General features: G+C 52.4%; 1 protein-coding gene across 1 annotated transcript; it reads right to left on the minus strand.

The window, feature by feature from the left end:
• Nucleotides 1–12,575: 12,575 nt before the first annotated feature.
• S1PR2 (sphingosine-1-phosphate receptor 2) lies at nt 12,576–20,164 on the minus strand. Its single transcript, XM_047851000.1, has 2 exons — nt 19,820–20,164; nt 12,576–15,064 (listed from the first exon to the last, which is right to left on the minus strand). Exon 2 carries the CDS (start codon nt 15,020–15,022, stop codon nt 13,964–13,966), a length of 1,059 nt encoding a protein of 352 aa, XP_047706956.1. The 5' UTR covers nt 15,023–15,064; nt 19,820–20,164; the 3' UTR covers nt 12,576–13,963.
• Nucleotides 20,165–20,754: the final 590 nt, after the last annotated feature.

Raw genomic sequence — 20,754 nt, forward strand, 5'->3', positions numbered from 1 at the left:
GAGAACGAGCAGGGGAGGGGCAGACAGAGAGGGGGACAGAGGATCCAAAGTGGGCTTTGCTCGGACAGAAGGGAGCCCGCCCGATGCAGCCATGAGATCATGGTCTGAGCCAACGTCGGACTCTTAACGGACTGAGCCACCAAGGTGCCCCTAGAGAATTATTTTAATTCTTAACCGTAAAGGGAAAGATCAGGACCCCTTTTCTTTCTTTCTTTCTTTCTTTCTTTCTTTCTTTCTTTCTTTCTTTCTTTGTCTTTTTTTTTTTAATGTTTATTTTTAAGAGAGAGAGAGAGACTGTGAGGGCAGGGAAGGGGTAGAGAGAGAGAGGGAGACAGAAGATCCCAAGCAGGCTCTCTGCTCTCAGCACAGAGAGAGCCCAATGTGGGGCTAAACTCATGAACTGTGAGATCATGACCTGAGCCAAATTCAGACACTCAACCGACTGAGCCACCCAGGTGCCCCAGGACCCCATTTCCCATGGCCTGGGAGACTTGTCAGAAAGGAGTCCGGCTCAGAGGCTGCTTATCCAAGATCATAGACTCCGTAAGCAGCAGGACCATGAATCCAAAGGGTCTTTAGCTCCAGAACCTGAATGCAAAATTCTGGCCCCCACCAGTTGTCAGGCCCCGGGGAGGCCCAGGAGCAGTGCTGGGGGGAGTACATTAATGAGCAGGAAGGGTGTAGTTGATGGAAGACCATCTCACCAAAAGGTGAATCGGGCCATGTAAACCGGCCAGAAGCCAGCATCTGGGCCCCTAACACTCCTTAGGAAACAGGGTGCTCACAGGGCAGGGGAAAGAGAGAAGATAGACCGTGAGTCTTTGTCGGGGACCTCAGCTCACAGGAGAGCAGCTGCATTAGTGGAGGCCCCCTCTCAGAGGATTCTTTTCACAATCCCTTTGCCGAGGGAGGATTCAACTTGCCTTACAGACCAGGCAATGGCTCAGGGACATAGATTTGCCCAAGTGCTACTTATGGCTTTGAAGCACCTCCAGAGTGACCTGGAGACCCTTCTTGCACCTAAAAATGGGCTCCTCCCTTGGGAGAAGCAAATGGAACTTCCAGAAGAAACCAGGTTCAGCTCTTGCTGGCATTCAGCCACCTCCACCTCTCAACCTCCAAAGTAGCGTTCATAAACACCTCAAGAGAAAGACTTAACAGGCCTGAACTCCCTGCTTTCCAGGCCACATTCCAGCCGTCAGCGGGAGGGCCACACTCCAGAAGCCGGGAGAGGCTAGGTGTCAGCCCAACCAAGGTCAGGGCAGCCCCGAGTGCCAGGGCTGCTGGAGGGACGGCCACATGCCTTGAGCCACATGCCTTCTGAGCCAGAAGGCCAGAGCTGAGTCACCCCACATGCTGGGGAATTAGTCACGGCTGCTGAGCTCTCACTTGGTGCCAGGCCCAGCAAGAGCCTCAGGCGGTGACACTGACGCTCCAGGTTTCAAAAGGGACACTCTGCCACTCACCCCAGACAGGGGCCAGGCAGGAAGAGACCCACAGGGTACGTCTCTCAAGCATGCTCTCTGGGCTCAAGTGGCCGGGAATCTGAGCTGGGGAAACCAACTCGGGAGTGTGCCGGACGGACCCACTTGCTCCTTGCAGGGACCTTGAACAGGCAGACGGCTTTCTGTTTGGGGTCACAGGAGGCCTGCCACCGAGCTCAGCAGGTTTTTCCTTCCAACAGCTCTTGAATCAGTGTGCCGATCTGCTCCTCCAAGGCCACCGCCTCCAACCTAGGTCATCCTCACCTCTCTCCCGGATGCCTGCCGGCCTCTTTCCCGGGCTGCCACTCAGCCCTCCCACCACAGAGTCAGCTCTTGCATCCACAGCAGTGGGAGGGCTCTTCTCAGAATCCATCTGATCAGGTCACCTCCTCCCTACCCCATGGCGTGTCTGTGCTCTTAGGGCCAACCCCACCCCATGCACTTAGCCCCACCCACGTCAGCTGTTGCCATACATAACTCCTTGGCTCACCCTGGCTGAGCCACATCTGGTCATTCCCAGCCCTTTCCTGCCAGTCTCCAGTGGTAGCCAGTCTCCAAGAGGGCCCCCAACATCCTTTGCCTTTTTGGTATGCATCCTCTTGGGGGGGGGGGGGTTCCTCTCCCACTTGGAGCCAGGGCCAAAGGAATGTAGAACTGAACATACAGGACCTCTGAGGCTAGGTCATAAGATGCATTGCAGCAACACTTTCTTCTTGCAGGGGAAGCCAACAGCCATATTGTCAGGAGGCTCAAGCAGCCTTGTGGGGGTGGAGGGGGGGGCGGGGGCAGGGCAAGAAGAACCAATCAGCCAGCCATGTGAGCAGGCCATTTCCAGAAGTGGCTATTCCAGCCCCAGAAATACCTGACAGTAACGTAGGAGAGCCCTCAAGCTGCAACGACTCACTTTGCTGCCCAATTCCTAACTCACAGTTGGGTTGAGAAGGATAATACATGGGTGTTGTTCTAAGCCACTAGACTGTGGGGGTTTTGTGATACAACCATAGGCCATTGTTGCAAGGTTTCTGCATTTGCTGTTCCCTTGGTCTGGAAAGCCCTGCTGCTCCACACACCCACCTCTCCTGCTTGGAAAATCTTTAATCCATTCTTTCTACTTTGGCTCAACCATCACCTCCTTCGAGGAGCCTTTCCTGATCTCCCCCAGCCCAACAGATGTCTGTGAGGCTCTGAGAACCACAGCTCTTTTAGAGCCCTTGCCTTAGCTGGTGGTCACATATTTTGGGGGTGATGGTTTAGGTCAGTCATACCCCCCTATGCCCAATACCTAGCAAAGTGCCCAGGATATAGTTAGCACACAATAGAGACTCATGGAGGGGCACGTGGCTGGCTCACTCAGTAGAGCATGCTACTGGATCTCAGGGTGAGTTGAGCCCCACGCTGGGCATGGAGATTACTTTAAAAAGGGGTGTGGAAGGGTGCCCAGGTGAATAAGTCAATTAAGCATCCAACTTCAGCTCAGGTCATGATCTCACAGCTCAGAAGTTCAAGCCCTGAGTTGGGCTCTGTGCTGACAGCGCTGAGCCTGCTCTGGGTCTTCCATACCCCCCTCTGCCCCTCCCTTACCTCCCCTCCCCTCCCCTCCCCTCTCTCTTTCTCAAAAATAAATAAACATGCTTAAAAAGGGGAGCACTGTGGTGGCTCAGTCAGTTGAGTGTCCAACTCTTGATTTTGGCTCAGGTCATGATCTTACCGCCAGGAGATGGAGCCCCATGTCAGGCGCAGCACAGAGCCTGCTTGGAATTTTCTCTCTCCTTCTCTAGCTCTCTCTGCCCCTCCCCCACTTGTGCTGTCTCTCAAAATAAAAAAAACTTAAAAAAAAAAAAAAGGGTTCATAGAACCCTGCATAGGTGAAGGTGTGATGCCTTTCCCCCCTTCCCCCAAACATTAAATGTTTAGTCTGCAAACATTCAGCAAAATGACAAATGTATACACCCTTTTATTCAGCTATTCTAGTTCCAGGAATTTCTCACAAGATTCACTCACATGTGCAAAATGAGAAGTGGACACAGCTATTCACTAAGCTTTGTCTGTAGCCAAGGACTGGAAAAAACCTAGTTCTCCATCAGTGAAATCAAGCTAAAGACGTATTCTATTCACACAGTGACAGATCTCAGCAACAACAACAACAAAAGGGATATTTTTCCATTTAATACTTTAGAGTTTTCTGTTTAATTGCTACTAGGAAAAAAAAATATGTAGAACAGAATGCATAGTGTGATACGGCTTATGCAAAAAAGTGGCGAGAATTCTGTGTACTTACTTGTTTATACATAAAACCTTGGGAAAGAAACAAGAAATGGTTAACTTCCTGGAGATAAGGAATGTTAACTAGCAGGGTAGGAGCTTTGGGCAGGAAAAGGAGTTTTTCTGAAGATTTTTTTTCATTTTGCTTTTTCTGGAATGCATGTGGTTATTTATGTCAAATAAAAACAACTGGGAAAGCAGCAAGGAAAGGCTCGTGTTTTCAGTACACGATGCGGGACCCATTGGATGGTTAAATGGAAGAAGGTAAATCTTGATCCCTACCTCACACCATATACACAACTCAATTCCGGATGACTTCCAGGTCTAAATAGGAAAGCAAAGTCAAGAAAGTTTTTAAAATAAAACATACAACATCTTTGGGACTTGGGGATAGGCAATTGTTTAACAGGACATAAAGTGCATTAATCATAAAAGAAAATTTTAGGCTGGATTAAGAGGATTTTTTTGTCCATCAAAAGATATCACTAGAAGACAAGCCATAGATAGATGTTCACCAACCAAGGATTCCTATCTGCTATACACACAGAATGCCTTCAAATTAATAAAAAATAATGGTCTGGAGCTTTAAGTGGACAAGAGCTGAATAGGCACTTCACAAAAGAGGATATCCAAATGGCCAAGACTCCTGTGAAAAGCTGCCCAACATGAGTCATCAGGGAAATGCAAAATAAAACCTCAATGCAATGTTAGCTTACACTCACACACACACACACACACACACACACACACACACCAGGATGACTAATATGAAAAGAAAGGAAAAAGTTGCAAGTGTTAGCAAGACCAAAACTCTCTACTAGAGAAGTCCAAAATGGTATGGCCACTTTGCAAAATCATTTTCCAATGTCTGCTAAAGCTAAATGTACTCCTGCCCTATGACCCAGTAATTCCTCTCCTGGAGTAAATGCTTCTTCTATCCACCAAAGGAAACGTACAGAAATATTCATAGGAACTTTATTCGCATTAGCTAAGACCTGAAGACCACATCAACATCTAATGATAATAAAACAGACAGTTACGTATTATGCGATGGAATACTAAACCTAGGGGTCACAATTTTTTTTCTGGGAAGGGTCAGATAGTAAATATTTTAGGACAAGTGGGTCATAGTCTCTGCTGCGACAACTCAATTCATCCGTTGCAAAGAACAGCCCTCGGCAATTATGTAACAGAGTGAGCACAGCTATATTCCAATAAAACTTTATTTATGGACACTCTGAAATTTCAATGATCTCCTACTATTTTCACATGTCCCAAAATATTGTTCTTTTTCTCCCCAACAATCAAACGTTGTAAGAACCATTCTTAGCTTATAGTTTCCGCAAAAACAGACTGGGGGGGTGGGGTGTGGATTTGGCCTGCAAACTACAGTTTACAGAACCCTGCTCTTCAGTATTGAGAATAAGCACTCTTACTCCATGCAAAAATACAGACAAGTTTCAAAAACATGTGAGAGAAATCAGGCATAGAGGAGGACGTACCGCATGATTCTATTTATGTAAATCACTAGAGTACTTCTCCCCACTTCTCTAACCCACTTCAAGCTTGGGCCTCCTTCCTTCCTTCCTTCCTTCTAAGACACTCAAATCCTGCCTTGCCTCCCTCAGTCCACCGCAGCCTTCTTTAGCCTGCCTGAGTCCCATGGCTATCACCCATTATAGCCCACCAGACCCTAAAGGAAAACAGCGGACAGACCCTGGGGAATGACCCACCTCGTGGCGCACAAAGTGAAAGCACACAGTGTCCGCTCTAGAACTGCAAAGAAAATCTTCCTCACCACACTGAGCAGGGATGAGAATTGGGCCTGCCCTGGCCATTAAATCAGAGGGACTTCACGTGAAACAGCTCCTTCCTGGAAATGACCACTAATTAACCGCAACTGCCTCTCCAAAGGCAATCGCTAAGTCATTGAAACTACCTGGCAAAGAGAGGTGACCAGACAGTCTCCAATTAGGGCACTGGGGGTGCCTCTAGAAGTTTTCTCACACCGGAGTGCCACGGTGGCTCAGTCAGTTAAGCATCGACTTCAGGTCATGGCCTCGCAGTTTGTGAGTTCGAGCGCTGCGTCGGGGCTCCATGCTGACAGCTCGGAGCCTGGAGCCTGCTTCGGATTCTCTGTCTCCCTCTCCTGACCCTTCTCTCTCTCTCTCTCTCTCTCTCTCTCTCTCTCTCTCTCTCTCTCTCAAATAAACCAAACATTTTTTTTTTTTTTTAAGTTTCCTCACACTCCCAACTGTAGCCTAGGAGTCTTGAACCAGCTCATCAAGCAGAAGGAGCGAGGAGAGCATTTGCTTCAATCCGGGCACTGCTGATATTTGGGGCCGAATGATCCTTCGTTACAGGAGACTGTCCTATACGTTGCAGGAAGACCAGCGACATCCCTGACCTCTACCCACCAGACGCCAGTAGCACCTCCGCCCTCAGGTAGGGGGCAACCAAAAATGTCTCCAGACTTTGTCATACATCCCCTGGGGGTGTGGAACCACCCTGGATGAGAACAGGACAAAGTAATGGCCTTGTCTGAGCCGTATCTCCTCCGGGGCGGGGGGGGGGGGGGGGGGGGGGGGTATCTTACAGCCTCCAAACCAGCATTTTGAAAATTGGAAGTCACGGATGGGTCACATCAGGAGCAGCACAGGGTAAAAATGTAGAGTCCTGGGCCCTGGCATCAGATTCTTCCAGACCTGGTAGGTCCCAGGAAACTGTATTTTTCACAAGCTCCCCACTTGTGAAAGTTTAAGAAGCAAAAGTTTTCCCCAGCTTTATCGTGGCATCATCAATAATCAAAAATCGCATATATTTGAAGCGCACGACGTGAGGATTTGATACACGTACACACTGTGAAATGATTACCACAATCCAGCTAATTAGCATGTCCAGCCCCTCACTTAGTTATTATTTTGGGGTGTAATGAGAACACTGCTGTCCTAGCAAATTCCAACTGTACGATACAGTATTAACTACAATCACCATTCTGTACATCAGATCCTCAGAACTTGTTCATCTTATAACTGAAAGTTTGTACCCTTTGACCAGTATCTCCCCATTTCCCCCACTCCCCAGCCCCCGGAAGCCACAATTCTACTTTCTGCTTCTGTGAGTTCCATTCTTTCAGATTCCACATATACACAAGATCATACGGTATTTGTCTGTGTCAGGCTTATTTCACTCAGCATGGTGTCCTGCGGGTTCATCCATATTGTTGCAAGTGGCAGGATCCTCTCCTTCTTAATTTTTGAGAGAGAGAGCATGAGCAGGGGAGGGGCAGAGAGAGGGGGGTGGACAGAGTATCTGAAGCGGGCTCTGCGCTGACAGCAGCAAGCCCGATGTGGGGCTCGGATTCACAAACCAGGAGATCGTGACCTGAGCCAAAGTCATGCGCTCAACCGACTGAGCCCCTCAGGCCCCCCCGGATTCCCTTCCTGATGGCTGAATAATATTCCATTGTGATTATGTATGTGTGAATGTATTTCTCTCACATTTTATATTATGTAATTCATATTTATAGATATATATGTAACACATATTTAGTACACACACAAACATATGTATATCTCTCACATTCTCTTTATTCATTCATCCTTTGACAAACACTTAGGATGTTTCCATATCTTAGCTGCTGTGAATAAGGCTACAATAAACATGGGAGTGCAGATATCTCTTCGAGGTAGTGATTTCATTTCCATTGGATATATACCCAGAACTGCAATTGTTAGACCATATGGTAGTTCTATTTTTAATCTTATAAGGGACCTGCATACTCTTTTCCATAATGGAAACTTTCTAACATTGGATTATATATTTATTTTTATGGACTGTCTCCCCTCCTAGAATGTAAGATCTCTGAAGGCAGGAATAAAAAAGAACACTCAACATTTATTTTGAGAAGTTGAGTTTCTTTCTCTCTTCTTTTTTTTAAGTGTCTTTTTTTTTACATTTTATTTATTTTTGATAGAGAGAACAGAGCACAAGTGGGGAAGGGGCAGAGAGAGAGAGGGAGACACAGAATCTGAAGCAGGCTCCAGGCTCCAAGCCGTCAGCACAGAACCTGATGCGGGGCTCGAACTCACAAACCGCGAGATCATGACCTGAGCTGAAGTCAGACGCTTAATCGACTGAGCCACCCAGGCGTCCCCAAACTGTGTTCTCAAGTGGCAGTACCATTTTACATTCGAAGTTGGGATTATTAATATATCCATTTTACAAATGAAGAAACCAGTGGAGGCTTGCCAGGTGATTTGTCCAAAGTCTGCTTGTGCTTTCAGTTGTTGCATTTGAGACTGAAATCTGATTTTTCTGATTTTGTAGTTTGCATCCTTAATACTTATGCCACAATCACCACTGAAAGTGAAACCTACCCACCCAACTTCATTTCCCTTTTTTTGATAGCTTTAACTATTCCAGACAAGATATTCAGGGAAAGATCGTGACATCTTTTTTTTTCAAGTTTTCATTTATTTATCTTGAGAGAGAGGGAGAGAATCTCAAGCAGACTCCATGCTCAGGGCGGAGCCGGATGCAGGGCTTGATCCCAGGACCATAAGATCATGACCTGATGGGACATCAAGAGTGGGAGCTCGGGGCGCCTGGGTGGCGCAGTCGGTTAAGCGTCCGACTTCAGCCAGGTCACGATCTCGCGGTCCGTGAGTTCGAGCCCCGCGTCGGGCTCTTGGCTGATGGCTCAGAGCCTGGAGCCTGTTTCCGATACTGTGTCTCCCTCTCTCTCTGCCCCTCCCCCGTTCATGCTCTGTCTCTCTCTGTCCCAAAAATAAATAAACGTTGAAAAAAAAAATTAAAAAAAAAAAAAAAAAAAAAAAAAAGAGTGGGAGCTCAACCAACTGAGCCACCCACGTGCCCCTGGTTGGGGAACTGATAAAGGTAGGATCAGGCTGATGGCATCTGAACACCCCATCAGTCTTTGTTACCAGCAAAAGAGAGAGACAGCTAGACATCATGTCTTCCTAATGGAAGTTTCCAGCTACCTATCAAAATTGAAACCAAAATACCAATCTTGAATCCGACAAGGAAACATATTAAATGACATAAGGGGCTGCCATCAACCCATACCAAACTACGGGAAACTCTCCAGGACTCCAGGACAAACAACCTGGTTTCTTCAACAAATGAGTTAGGAAGGGAGGGAGGGAGAAAAGAAAGAAGGAAGGAAAGAAGTAAGGTGGGGAGGAGAAAGGGGGGAGGAAAGAAGGAAGGCAGGAAGGAAAGAAGGAAAGAAACGGGAAAGAAAGGAAACTGTTAAACCTGGTTAAACAAGGTTAAATTGGTTTCACAAGGAAAGCTTGTTAAAAGCATTATGGAGATTCATTACCCAAAGGTCATGAGGGGACTTTGTTTGGATTCTGATTCAAACAAGTAAAATGTTAAAAAAGAAAGCTGAGGGGCGCCCGGATGGCTCAGTCAATTAAGTATCAGACTTCGGCTCAGGTCATGGTCTTGCGGTCCGTGGGTTCCAGCCCCACATTGAACTCTGTGCTCACAGTTCAGAGCCTGGAGCCTGCTTTGGATTCTGTGTCTTCCTCTCTTTCTACCTGCCCCCTCCCCGCCTCCGATCATACTCTGTCTCTCTCTCTCAAAAATAAATAAAACATCAAAAAAAAAAAAAAAAAAAGCTGTGACAGGGAAATTTTAACGCTGATTAATACTTTTGATAAGTACAACCATGGTATTGTGGTTAAGTTAAAAAAAAAAGTGTTGCTTTCTTCTAAAGATAAAAAGTGGAGTATATACGAAGAAAATGATGTGATATCCTCCGATATTCTTAAAAATCTTCAGTGATGGGGCACCTGGGTGGCTCAGTTGGTTAAGCATCCAACTTTGGCTCATGAGATAACTGACCTATATTTTTCAAAAATGTCAAGGTCACAAAAGACAAAGAAAGGTTCAGAAACTGTTCCAGTTGAAGGAAACTAAAAAGACAACCAAATATAACAAGTGATCTGGGATTTTCTTCTGCTTTATAGGTCAGTAATAGGACAATTGGTGAAATCTGATCAACATGTATAGATTCCTGATTTTGATTATTTTACTAAGGTTATATAAGAGAATGCTTTGTTCTTAGGAAACACGGTGAGGTATTTAGGTAGGTCAATGGACGCATGGATGGATGGAGAGAGAGAGAGAGAGAGAGAGAGAGAGAGGTAGATAGGAGGAGCCTAGACTGCTGGTAAGTGGGCATCTGTCCTTATTCAGGACCAATTTCCAAATCCTTTTATATGAGAGAAATCAATTTCTCTCTCTCAATTTAAGTTACTAATATTCTGTGTTTTCTGTCATTTGCAGCTGAGCCTAATAACTTGATATCATAATTAAAAGAAATATTCCAGGAGCGCCTGGGTGGCTCAGTCAGCTAAGCACCCAGCATCCCACTCTTGATTTCTGCTCAGGTCATGATCCCATGGTTCGTGGGATCAAGCCCTATGTTGGGCTCCCCGCTGAGCATGGAGTCTGCTTAAGATTCTCTCTCCCTCTCCCCCGTCCCTCTCCCTCCCTCGTGCGAGCACATGCTCTCTCTCTAAATTAAAAAATAAAATAAAATAAAATAAAATCACTTTTCTAAAAAGTTAAAATTCAGCCCCTGCATCACGCTGGCCACATTCCATGTGCTAGTAGCTTAAGGATCTGCATTTTACCAGGTTGTTCCAGGTAATTCTGATGCCCCCTAATATCCAACAGCCTCGGGAAGGAGAGAGGAGGTGAACATCATTATGCATCCCTGTGAGTTGGTCTGTTCTGTCCTAGGCTCCAAGATTTGAGAGATATCAGTAAATTAGATCTTCAGATCAGGAGGATCAGATGTGACTACATTTTTCAATCAAGGACCGCATGGGTTCAAATCCCTGCCCCTCCACTCCCATGCCGCGTGACCCTGGTCAGATTACTTGACCTCTCTGGTGCCTCAGGGTTTTTCACCTGTCAGAGCACCAATACCAGTCTATTCTACAGAGTACCTGAAGCCGTTGCTTCCCCTATTTTAGTTTCTTCACAGAAAATAAACTTGACACTACGTGAAATGGCCAGCATTTGTTTTGGCTTCAACTCATTTGACAAACATTTCTTGAGCACCTGCTGTGTCCTCACCACCGTTCTGAGCACCGGGGCCAAGCAGTGAACAAGACCTATATGAGTCCCTGCTGTCACAGAACGGGCATCCTAAAGGGCAGGTAGAAAATTAACAGGATAAAGAAGCAAAATGTGCTCCATGTCGGAGATTAGCAAAGGAAGCAGGCAGGACAAGAAATGTTCGCGTGGCCAGGGGCCTCACCCAAGGTGGTATTTTATGGTAGACCAGAAGGAGCAGAGAGGAGTCCCGGGCATATGTGGGGGAAGATGGGAAGATCATTCCAGGCAGAGGGACCAGCAGGTGGAAAAGCCCTGCAGTGGGAACATGCCAAGTACTGTTTAAGATGTGAGAGACACGGGGGCGCCTGGGCGGCTCAGTCGGTTAAGCATCTGACTTCAGCTCAGTTCATGATCTCATAGTTCGTGAGTTTGAGTCCTGCGTCGGATCCTCTGTCCCCCTCTCTGCTCCTCCTCTGCTCATTCTCTCTCTCTCTCAAAAATAGATAAACTCAAAAACAAGTTCTAGAGACACAGTAATAAGACAGATGCAGTCTTATCTTCAAATGCTCACATTTTCCTGGGGGAGACAGATAAACTGACCTATAATCTCCTCCCAGGGGATAAGCTGGAGAGGGACTCAAAAGAGAAAAAAGATGGTCAAGACAGGCCTCTCTGATGACGTGGTAGTTGAACAGAGGCCTGAAGAAGGTAGAGAAAGCAGGTATATATCTGGGGGAAATCTTTGGACTGACTCTGGCCTGGCCTGTGCCTCTTTCTCCTCCCAGTTTTAGCTGGGGCTTGGGTTTCCAAAGGGAGGTTGTCCCCAAACTGTTAGAGGAGGGGAATCCTGATAGGAAGTGCAGACCTCAGCCTCTGGCTGCCGTCTGCCCCACTCCTTCCCCCCCGGGGCTGCCCCAGTGTTTGCGCTGGTGCTGGGGCGACCTAGGTGGGGCTCTAGCTTAGGGACTGGGTTCCCCCATCAAAGTTCCAAATCTATCTCCAAAGGAGCCGCTGGGCCTGGTGCCTCTGGGCAGAGGGGAGTGTCACCCTGGAGCTGAGCTAGGAAGCCACCTCCCAGCTGTGTCCCATCTGGGTTTCTCCTGGTTCTGGGTGCGGCTGGCAGCCTGCACTCCCCACTCCCTCGGTGGCAAAGAGGGGGTTGAGGATACTCTCTGTGGCCCAGTGGTGGAGCTGGGAGGATCATATGCAGACAGGCACTGCCCTAACTTGCTGTGTGACCCTGAGCAGGTCACGTACCTTCTCTGAACCCACATCGCCACGATCGTGCCTAGTAACTCCCACCTCCTGAGGATTCACGTCTTGGAAAGTGCTTGATGAAAAGTTACCCGTTCCTTTGGGGAATACTGAGGCCTGGAAGGTTATCTGGGCCCGTGTCCCCCAAGACCATCCCTCAGGGAGGAACATGTACTTGGGATGAAGTAGGGGACCTCCCTAAACACGCCAGGCTATCTTTAAAGGGAAGCAAGAAGGCCTGGAGTCTAATTAACCACTGGGAGGGGCCAGACAGATGCCTTAGGGAAAGGTCAGCATTTACCCGAAGCCACTGTAATCCTGGTTTGGGTGGGGTTAGGGGTTGGGGCACAGAATAGGAAAGCCGGCAAAGTAGGAGTGGCCTGGATGGCAGCCACCCCCCCATCCCATCCCCCCTCCAGCCACGGGGTGCTAGTGGGATGCTGCCTTAGCCCTAAAAAGACAACCACCACCAGAATGAGAGATTGAACCGTTTATTGGCCTGGGCCTGGATCTCAGGCATGGGGGGCATCTGGGGAGCTGTACGAGGGGAGACAAGCCCCCAACTGGCTCCTTGCCCCCCGAGACCCCCTCCCCAGCCTTTGCATTCACGAGAAATCACTTTGAGGCGTGAGGTTTCCTTCCCCGAGGAGAGCTGTACCCCAGCTCTCAAGTGGGGAGATGAGCCATTAATTACAAAGGGGTCTGTGCAGGGCCAGATCCCTCTTTGGCAGCTTCAAAACAGACACGAGACGACAACAGCATCCATTCGGGGGGAACATGGTGGGGAGAGCGGGTCACAGATACCACACACGCACACAGACACACATAAATATACATTTGTACCGCAATGTCCCTTCCATCTATCCATGGAATTTAGTAAAGTCCTTCTGGGGCAGGTGAGGGGAGAGCATCCCACAAATGTCCTCGGCATGCCCACCCCCGTGCTCCTCCGTACGAGACAACTCGAAAGGAGGCATAGTGGGTTCAAGGTTGCCCCGCCCCAGGAGATCCAGTACCTCCGCTGGGCTGGAGGTGGGAGTAGTTCTGGGTGGTTGTTTTTTCTTTTTTTTTTTTTTGGGGGGGGGGATCCTGTGCAAACAGTTCCCCTAGAACTTTCTCAAGTTCCACCCTTTCCCACCAGGAGGCCCAAAGCCCTCCTCAGCTCCCCCAGACCAGTTTTTCCAGCCCTCGGTGATTCCTCTGTGCCCCAAATAGTGCAATTGGCCGATGAGGTCTGAGAACGGCATCCAGCCCCCCCTCTCCACCCCATGGTTTCCCAGCATGTCATGGAGAGAGAGAGGAGAAAAGAAGAAGAGGCCAAAGTGGCAGCTGGTGACATTTGGGGAAGCTGTGGATTTGGGCTTTGCAACTGTCAGCCGGGGCCACCCAGGACGGTCAAGGAGGAGGCCTCCGGCCCCTGGGGCAATGGTTCTGGGGGAAGTGGCCTAAGGTTGCCAGGAGGTGACAAGGGGGCTAGATTCAGAGAGGGGAGCCCTGTACAGGGCAGAGGGTCAGATGGTCATGAAATGTTGAAATCCCTTGTAAGGGGTTATAAGTGGCTCCTGCCCTGAGCTCCCCCTGAGTGCTTGCCTGCTGTCACCCAGGCCCCTTCCAGGTCCCCCAGTCCTCCCCACGATCCAGTTCTGAAGGGGCCACACCAGTTACTGCACTAGCCTCTGACCCTGCAGCTCTGCCATCCGACTGGCTGGTGTCTCAGCCGGCCAGCCCTGGCGTGAAGTATTTTCAATACCACCCAGGTCTGTGGAGTGGGGGTATCTTGCTTGGCAACCCCACGTCTCTGTCCAAGGTCACCCGGTGTCTCTCCACGGAGCCCTCTGCCATGGCCTCGTGGCCCACTTTACCCCTCAGACCATCGTGTTGCCCTCCAGAAACGTGGGCGACGTGGGCATGTGTGTGCCCCTCTCTAGCGAGCTGGAGCTGCGGAGAGGCAGGAGGCGATGGCCCGGGGTCCCGCCCCGCCGCCCTTGAACGCCCGCCGCCCGCCGGCAGCACTGCAGCGGCCGCAGTACCTCCCGCCGCAGGTCCCGGCTGCGCCATGTGTAGATGATGGGGTTGAGCAGCGAGTTCAGGGTGGCAAAGGCAAAGAAGTAGTGGGCCTTGTAGAGGACGGGGCAGGACCGGACGGGACAGGCATAGTCCAGGAGCAGGATGCTAAAGGCAGGCAGCCAGCAGACGATGAAGACACCCAGCACGATGGTGACCGTCTTGAGCAGGGCCAGCGTCTGTGGGCCGGTCACGTCGACGTGGCTGGAGCGGACCACGCAGTAGATGCGGACGTACAGAGCGACGATGGCCAGTAAGATGACGGAGAAGATGGTCACCACGCAGAGCACATAGTGCTTGGTATAAAGCGGCAGCACGGTGGAACAGGCCTCGAGATGGCCCAGGCAGTTCCAGCCCAGGATGGGCAGGCCTCCGAGAACAAGCGAGATGAGCCACGAGGCCACGATGAGCAGCAGCATGCGGCAGCTCTTGTCGCTGCCGTAGAGCTTGACCTTGGCGATGGCCACGTGCCGCTCAATGGCAATGGCCAGGAGGCTGAAGACGGAGGCGGAAAGCGTGATGAAGGCAGAGCCCTCTCGGGCAAACCACTCCAAAGGGGTCAGCCCCAGCGTGACGGGGCCTGAGAGCAAGGTATTGGCTACAAAGGCCACACCTGTCAGCAGGTCCGAGGCGGCTAGGTTGCCCAGGAACAGGTACATGGCCGAGTGGAACTTGCTGTTGCGAGCGACAGCAATGAGCACCATCAGGTTCTCCACCACGATGGTGAAGCAGATGAGGACGATGATGGCCAACGCCACCCAGCGGGAGGTGGTCTCCTGAGTGTCCAGCGTCTCCTTGGTGTAATTATAGTGTTCCAGGACCTTGCTGGGGCTTAGGTACTCTGAGTACAGGCTGCCCATGGTGGGGCTCAGTGGCCAGCCAGGGCCATGGGGCTGTCAGAGCTGCAGAGGGAAAAGACCAACAGACAGGTCAGTGTTGTGGCCGCTCCCTGGGCTCTGACTCCAGGTGGACGCGGTGTGAGTCCCAGCTTCCTCACTTCTCACCGAGTGGCCGTATGAAGTCAGGATTACCATCGTCCCTGCTTTACCAGTGGGAAACCCAGAGAGGTCAATTCGCTTCCCGTAAGTCTCAAAGCTAGTAAGTCTCCAAGTGGCAGAGCCGGAGACCCACTCCAAAGCCTCTATAACTTCTAGGCTGCACTGTCTTCCAAAAAGAGCAGAAAGTCCCCCAAATACAAAGTGAACTTCCAGAACCCATGCTCACCCACCCGGAAAGTGAGCCTTGGGCAGGGCTGGGAGGGCTTGTCTCCTTTCCAGAATACACTAGAGCCTGGGGCTTCATGCTGCCTGCCAACCTGGGTCAGCAAGATGCTCACTAATAGCACCGTCCCCTGCTCATTACCACCCACAGCCCTGGATTTCAGGCTGGGTCTGAGCCTTGAGGCCATGGGTGCTCCCAAGATAAGGTCTTGGGGAGACACCAGGGCGGCCTGAGGTTTAAGCATCTCAGAGGTCATGGCAACTTCAAGGACAAAGACCTTGGAGGTAATCCAGGGTTGAACCGCACTCCACCCGACCTGCTGTGGGACCTTGGGCAAGTCACCGAATGCCCGGCCTCTCAGCCCCAACGTCCTCATTTGTGCAATGGGGAGAGGAAAACCTACTTCATAGGGGTAATGGGAAAATCCTGTCGAATGGTACATGCAGCACCCCTAGCACATAGCAAGCACTCAATAAATATTAGCTAATATATTAGCTCCCTTAGGTGCCCTCCATCCAATCTTTTAGGAAGGGATGGAGACTGAGCTACAGGCCAGACTCCCAACATCCTGTTCTCATCAGCACCATCTAGCCCTGCCCTGCAGAGGGTCCCAGCGGGGTAAGCAGGGCACTGGCACACCCCCCCCCCCCATCCCCAGCCAGGATGAAATCCAGATGTGAGGCCCCTGGAACAAACAGGGTGGAGTCCTCACTCCCCAGTCACATCCGGTGTGGGAAAGGCTGGGAGGGGGTGATGGGATGGGGGAGCCACAGGAGACCAGTCTGGGAGGTCCTGGCTGGGAGGACCAGGCAGCTGCTGCAACGCTCAAGTCATGTGAGCCGAGGAGGGGGCGTGCAGCCCTGCGGGGAGGGGGCTCAGGGGAAGGGGGGGACCGGCATTTATTTCCATGAAAGCCTGAGTCACCCCCGTCTCAAAGAAAACTGATCCATGGGGGGAGGGGGCGGGAAGAAGCGTGGGCAGAGGATGAGAAGCCAACATCATGGCCTCCTCCCAGCTTGCTGGCGGTGGGGGGGGGGGGGGGGGGATGTCTCAGAGGAGCTGGTGCTGTGTCTGTCTTTAAGGAGGGGAGCCAGGAAGAAGCTCCAGTCTTTAGCTGATGGGGGAGGGCGCAGGAAGAGCCCGCCCTGGGTCCCTGGAAACATGCCGGGCAAGGACCACGTGCGCTCCAGGAGTACCGTTCCAGAAAAAGGCTGGTTAGGCCGGTTCCTAGTGAGCCTGGGAACTATGGGGGGCTTCCGGGGTCACTCAGCCATCTCAGTCCTCGGAGGGGGCGTCCTGGCCCCGGGCCTGACAGAGGCAGCTGCTCCCCCTGGGTAAAGGGGCATCCGTCCTAGTTTGGAAACAGAGAAGGGCTTGTGCGCATCCCCGGAGACTGCCGCCCCGCCCAGATCGCCACACAGAGGCCCCTTGTTCCCCTGACGGACCGGGCCCTGGGCGCCCCGATGCCCTCTGCCCGATGCAGGCTGCAGCCGGCCCGGAGCTAACTTGGCCCTGGCCTCGGCCTTACTGGACCGACCTTCGGGGCAGAAACAGCCGGCGCCCTGATTGGCTTGTTTTCAATCCCAGGGCATTGAGCGATTCGCCAACTGGCCAGAGCTTCCCGTCCTCGGCATTTGATTGGCCCAGTTGGGGGCGCCCTAAGGGAAGCGCCAGTGAGCAGTCCTTCACCGGCCAACGGCTTCTTTCAGAAGACAGAGTTAAGGCTGTGGACATGTCTCTGGGGAGAGTGTGAAACGCGGCCTGACCGCAGGGTCACGACAACCAGACGCCCCCAGGCTGCCCTGGCCTACTGGGCCCCTCCTAGGATTCGTGATTGGGAATCAAGGGCCCGTTGCAGGCCTGGGAAACACCCTTGCGGGTGGGCAAGAAGCCCAGGGTGTGTCCCATGGCCACCCCCTCCACCCCTCCCACACATGGGGCCACCAACCCTCTCTGGCAGCCAAGAGGAAGATTTATGGATGCTTCCTGGAGAATTGAGAATTGGGTTCACTCCTCACATCCCAGAGACTGACCAAAAAGTCTGTCTTCTTCCCTGGGGGGAAGATTGGCAGTCTGCACACTCACTGTCTGCAGCCCCAGGAGACCATCAGGGCATCCTCAGAAGGAGGAGTAGCTCCTCTAGTCAGAGAAGGGGAAACGGAGGCTCACACTGCCTTCCTCTTCTCATCTTCCCCACTAGGACTTTGCAGAAGACAGAGAGAGCTTAAAGCAGGTCCATGCTTTCCAGAAAGAGGAAGCAGAGCCTGGAGGTTGGGACTGACAGGAGAGTCAGCCCTAGGCAGATACAGGCCTTGGCTGTTTCCCCTCCCTGTGTCTGGCTCCCAGACCCGGCTGGCTAAATACAGGGCCTGTCTCCTGCTCACCTTCTCCAAGGCAGCCCTAACTTCCTCCCAGAGGCTCAGTAGGGGATCGCTGGGCTCAGAACCTGGGAATGGCCAGGCCTGAAATGGAATGAGAGGGACAAGTGACAGAGTTTGGAGGGAAGGGAAGACAGACCAAGACTGTTCAGGGGGAGATTAGAAAAGAGGAAAGACAGAGAGGAAGCCTCAGAGGCTTCCAGGAGTCCCTCCTCCAAGTTCCACGGAGGCAGCTTACAGTTCTACTGTCATTCACTGATCCCATGCCGTTTGCCCTGGGGCAGAGCCCCTACCTTTTCTTTTGGTTTCCCTTCTGCAGTCAGGCCCACCCTACACTGCCATTCTCCATGCAGCAGCCAGGGGGAGCTATCTAATTTACAACTCCAGTACAGGGTGTCACTCCAACTTCCATATTCTTCTATGGCTCCCCATTGCCCAAAATGGCCTGGCCCCTGTCCATCTAGCCTCCTCCCACTCTCCCGCAGGGCCACCCAACTCCAACCACAGTGGCCTCCTGGGTGCCATCCCTGCCAATCCTTGAATGACTGTCTCCTCTTTCAGGTTTCAGTTTCAAGGTCACTGGCTGGGGGGGGGGGGGGGTCGCCTCAGACCATCAGTCTACTATAGCCACTTTCCCCAGGGCCTTTCTATTGCAGCATCTTGCTTTATCTTCACACAACTTGCCATTTTCGGATATTATTATTGTACCTGTTGTTTTCTGTCTGGCTTGCACGGTAGTGCACGAGTGTTGGAGGCCAGCGACCAAGTCTGTTTTCAGCCCCTGTGGCATGATGCTTGGCATACAGAAGGTGCTCACGAAACGTGCCATACAGAAGGATGGATGGATGGATGAATGAATGGATGGATGGATGAACAAATGAACAAATGAACAAAGCCCCGTGGGCCCCCGAGGGTAGAGGCACCTAAACTCAGCTGAGTCGCAAACAACAGCAAAGGCTGGAGACGCCTCTGGTCGCTGGCAGCCCCCAGACTAGGCGAAGCCCAGCGCGTCTCCGTGGAGACAGCGACAGGACCCGCCCCCGCCCTCGGGCTGCAGTCTGGCCTCCTTATCTGGCGGTGGAATGCGCGGTATCTACACTCGCTCCCGCCGGGGCCGCGCCTCCTCTCCCGCGACAGCCACACGCGAGGAATCCCTACATCTCCCGTGGGGGTGGGGAACGCCTCTCCCCCCCACTCCCCAAGGAGCTTCGTCTCGGTATTCCCGGAGGGCTTAGGCGCGGGGAGGAGGGGTGACCCCAGCTTCAGCCACACGGCAAATACCGAACCGCCGTCGCGCCAACGCGGGGGGACCGTGGGCTCAGCGCGTGGCGCCCGTTGTCTCTGACTAGGGCAGAGTTGGGGAGGGTATGGAAATCCCCGGGTGAGTCAACTCGTGCCGGAGGAGGGGGCGAGGTTCCGACAATCTGCTGGGCCCGGGACCACGCGGGGTCCGCGCCACGCGCGTTCGCACCGTCGCCCCATCCCTGGGCCCCAGGAGAAAGATGAGGCGCCGGAGCCACGCAGTCACGTTCCCATTCCTTCCAGAACAAAGCCACGCCCCCGCGGGGTGACTGAAGAAGACGGACTACTCGGGGAAACTGAGGCACCGAGGCCGACCTGCAGGCGGTGGGGCAGACTGCCCTCCCTGGGGACTCCGCCCCTCGGCTTGGAGGCTTGCACTTTTCGCTCTCGCCCGGCGGGAGTCAGCCAGGAGGAGGGCCCTCCCCCCTCCCCCCATACGCACTCCCCGAACCCCTCGGTTCTGTCTCCCAGTGTCCGGCCTAAAGCGCTCGGATTCCGCCTTCTGTTCGGCGCCAACTTCCTGCCGCTGAGGAAGGCGGGGAGCTCAGTCTGGGGGTTCGCGGCGGAGGCTGTAGGGGCGGCCCGGAGTCGTGGAGAAGGTTCACAGTGACCACTCCCTCCGTGCAGCAGGAGCACGGGCGGCGCGTGCGCGCCCGGGTGCGCCCCCAACCCCTCGCCTGGCCCCCCCAGCTCCGACCCTGCGACTCCCGGGCCCCGGGCCCCGTCTTTTCTGCTTTCCCCTCGCCCCGCACTCACCTGGCTGGGCAGGCCGGGTCCCTGCTCTGGCCGGAGGGGCTTCGGCGTCTGCGTCCCCGGGACGGCATCGGCAGGGGCTGGGGCTGCCTGCCGGGCTGGGGCTGCGTCCCGGGGCTGGGGACCTGGGACGGAGGGGGGCGGGAGAGACACCGCCTCGGCCCCCCACTCGCCCCGCCCTCCTCTCCTCCCCTTTCCGGCGGCGGCTAAATGAATTCCAGCTGTGGTCGGTCGGGCCCGGGCGCGCGCTGGGGACGGCGGGGGAGGCGCGCGGGGTCCCTTTGTTCGCCTCCCCCACCTCTCGCCCTGCCCCTCCCAGCCCCCAACTCGTGAGAACCTGCCGGCGTATGACGTCACACGACTCCGTGATGTCACGTTTCTCCTGGCCAGGTGGCTTCAACCTGAAACAACTCTTTGATTCCAGATATACTCTTGGCCCGTTCCTTGGGACCTTGGAATTGGAGGAGAGCATGAGATCCCCTTTACGCAACAAGGAGCTACTGAAGCACCTTTGTGTCGATGCAGCAAATGGGCATTATGCGCCTACTCTGAGTTCCCACAACAAATGGTCAAGTTCCTACTATGTGCCACGCCCTGCCGCAAAGACAGGATTAGTTTTGCCTTGATAAGACCTCAGAATTCAGATAAGACTCCTAGAAAACTCAGAGCACCCACCAGCCTATCTACCCTACCTCTGCCCTTGCTGTGGTCAACCAGCGAGGCAGGCCCAGATTCATCAGAGTGCTCGCCTTCATGGAGCTTATGTTCAGGTGCAAGAGACAGCCTTGTAGGACTCTACTATTTGTGAAAATGTGTATATAACCTTCCTATATGTTTATTTACCAGATAACATTAAGCATTTGGCTGGTATGTGCCAGATACTGTTCTAAAAGGCTGGAGATGTATCAGGGACAAACCAGACAAAACTCCCTGGAGCT

The sequence above is a fragment of the Prionailurus viverrinus genome, chromosome A2 (assembly GCF_022837055.1).
Source record: "Prionailurus viverrinus isolate Anna chromosome A2, UM_Priviv_1.0, whole genome shotgun sequence".
NCBI lineage: Eukaryota > Metazoa > Chordata > Mammalia > Carnivora > Felidae > Prionailurus > Prionailurus viverrinus.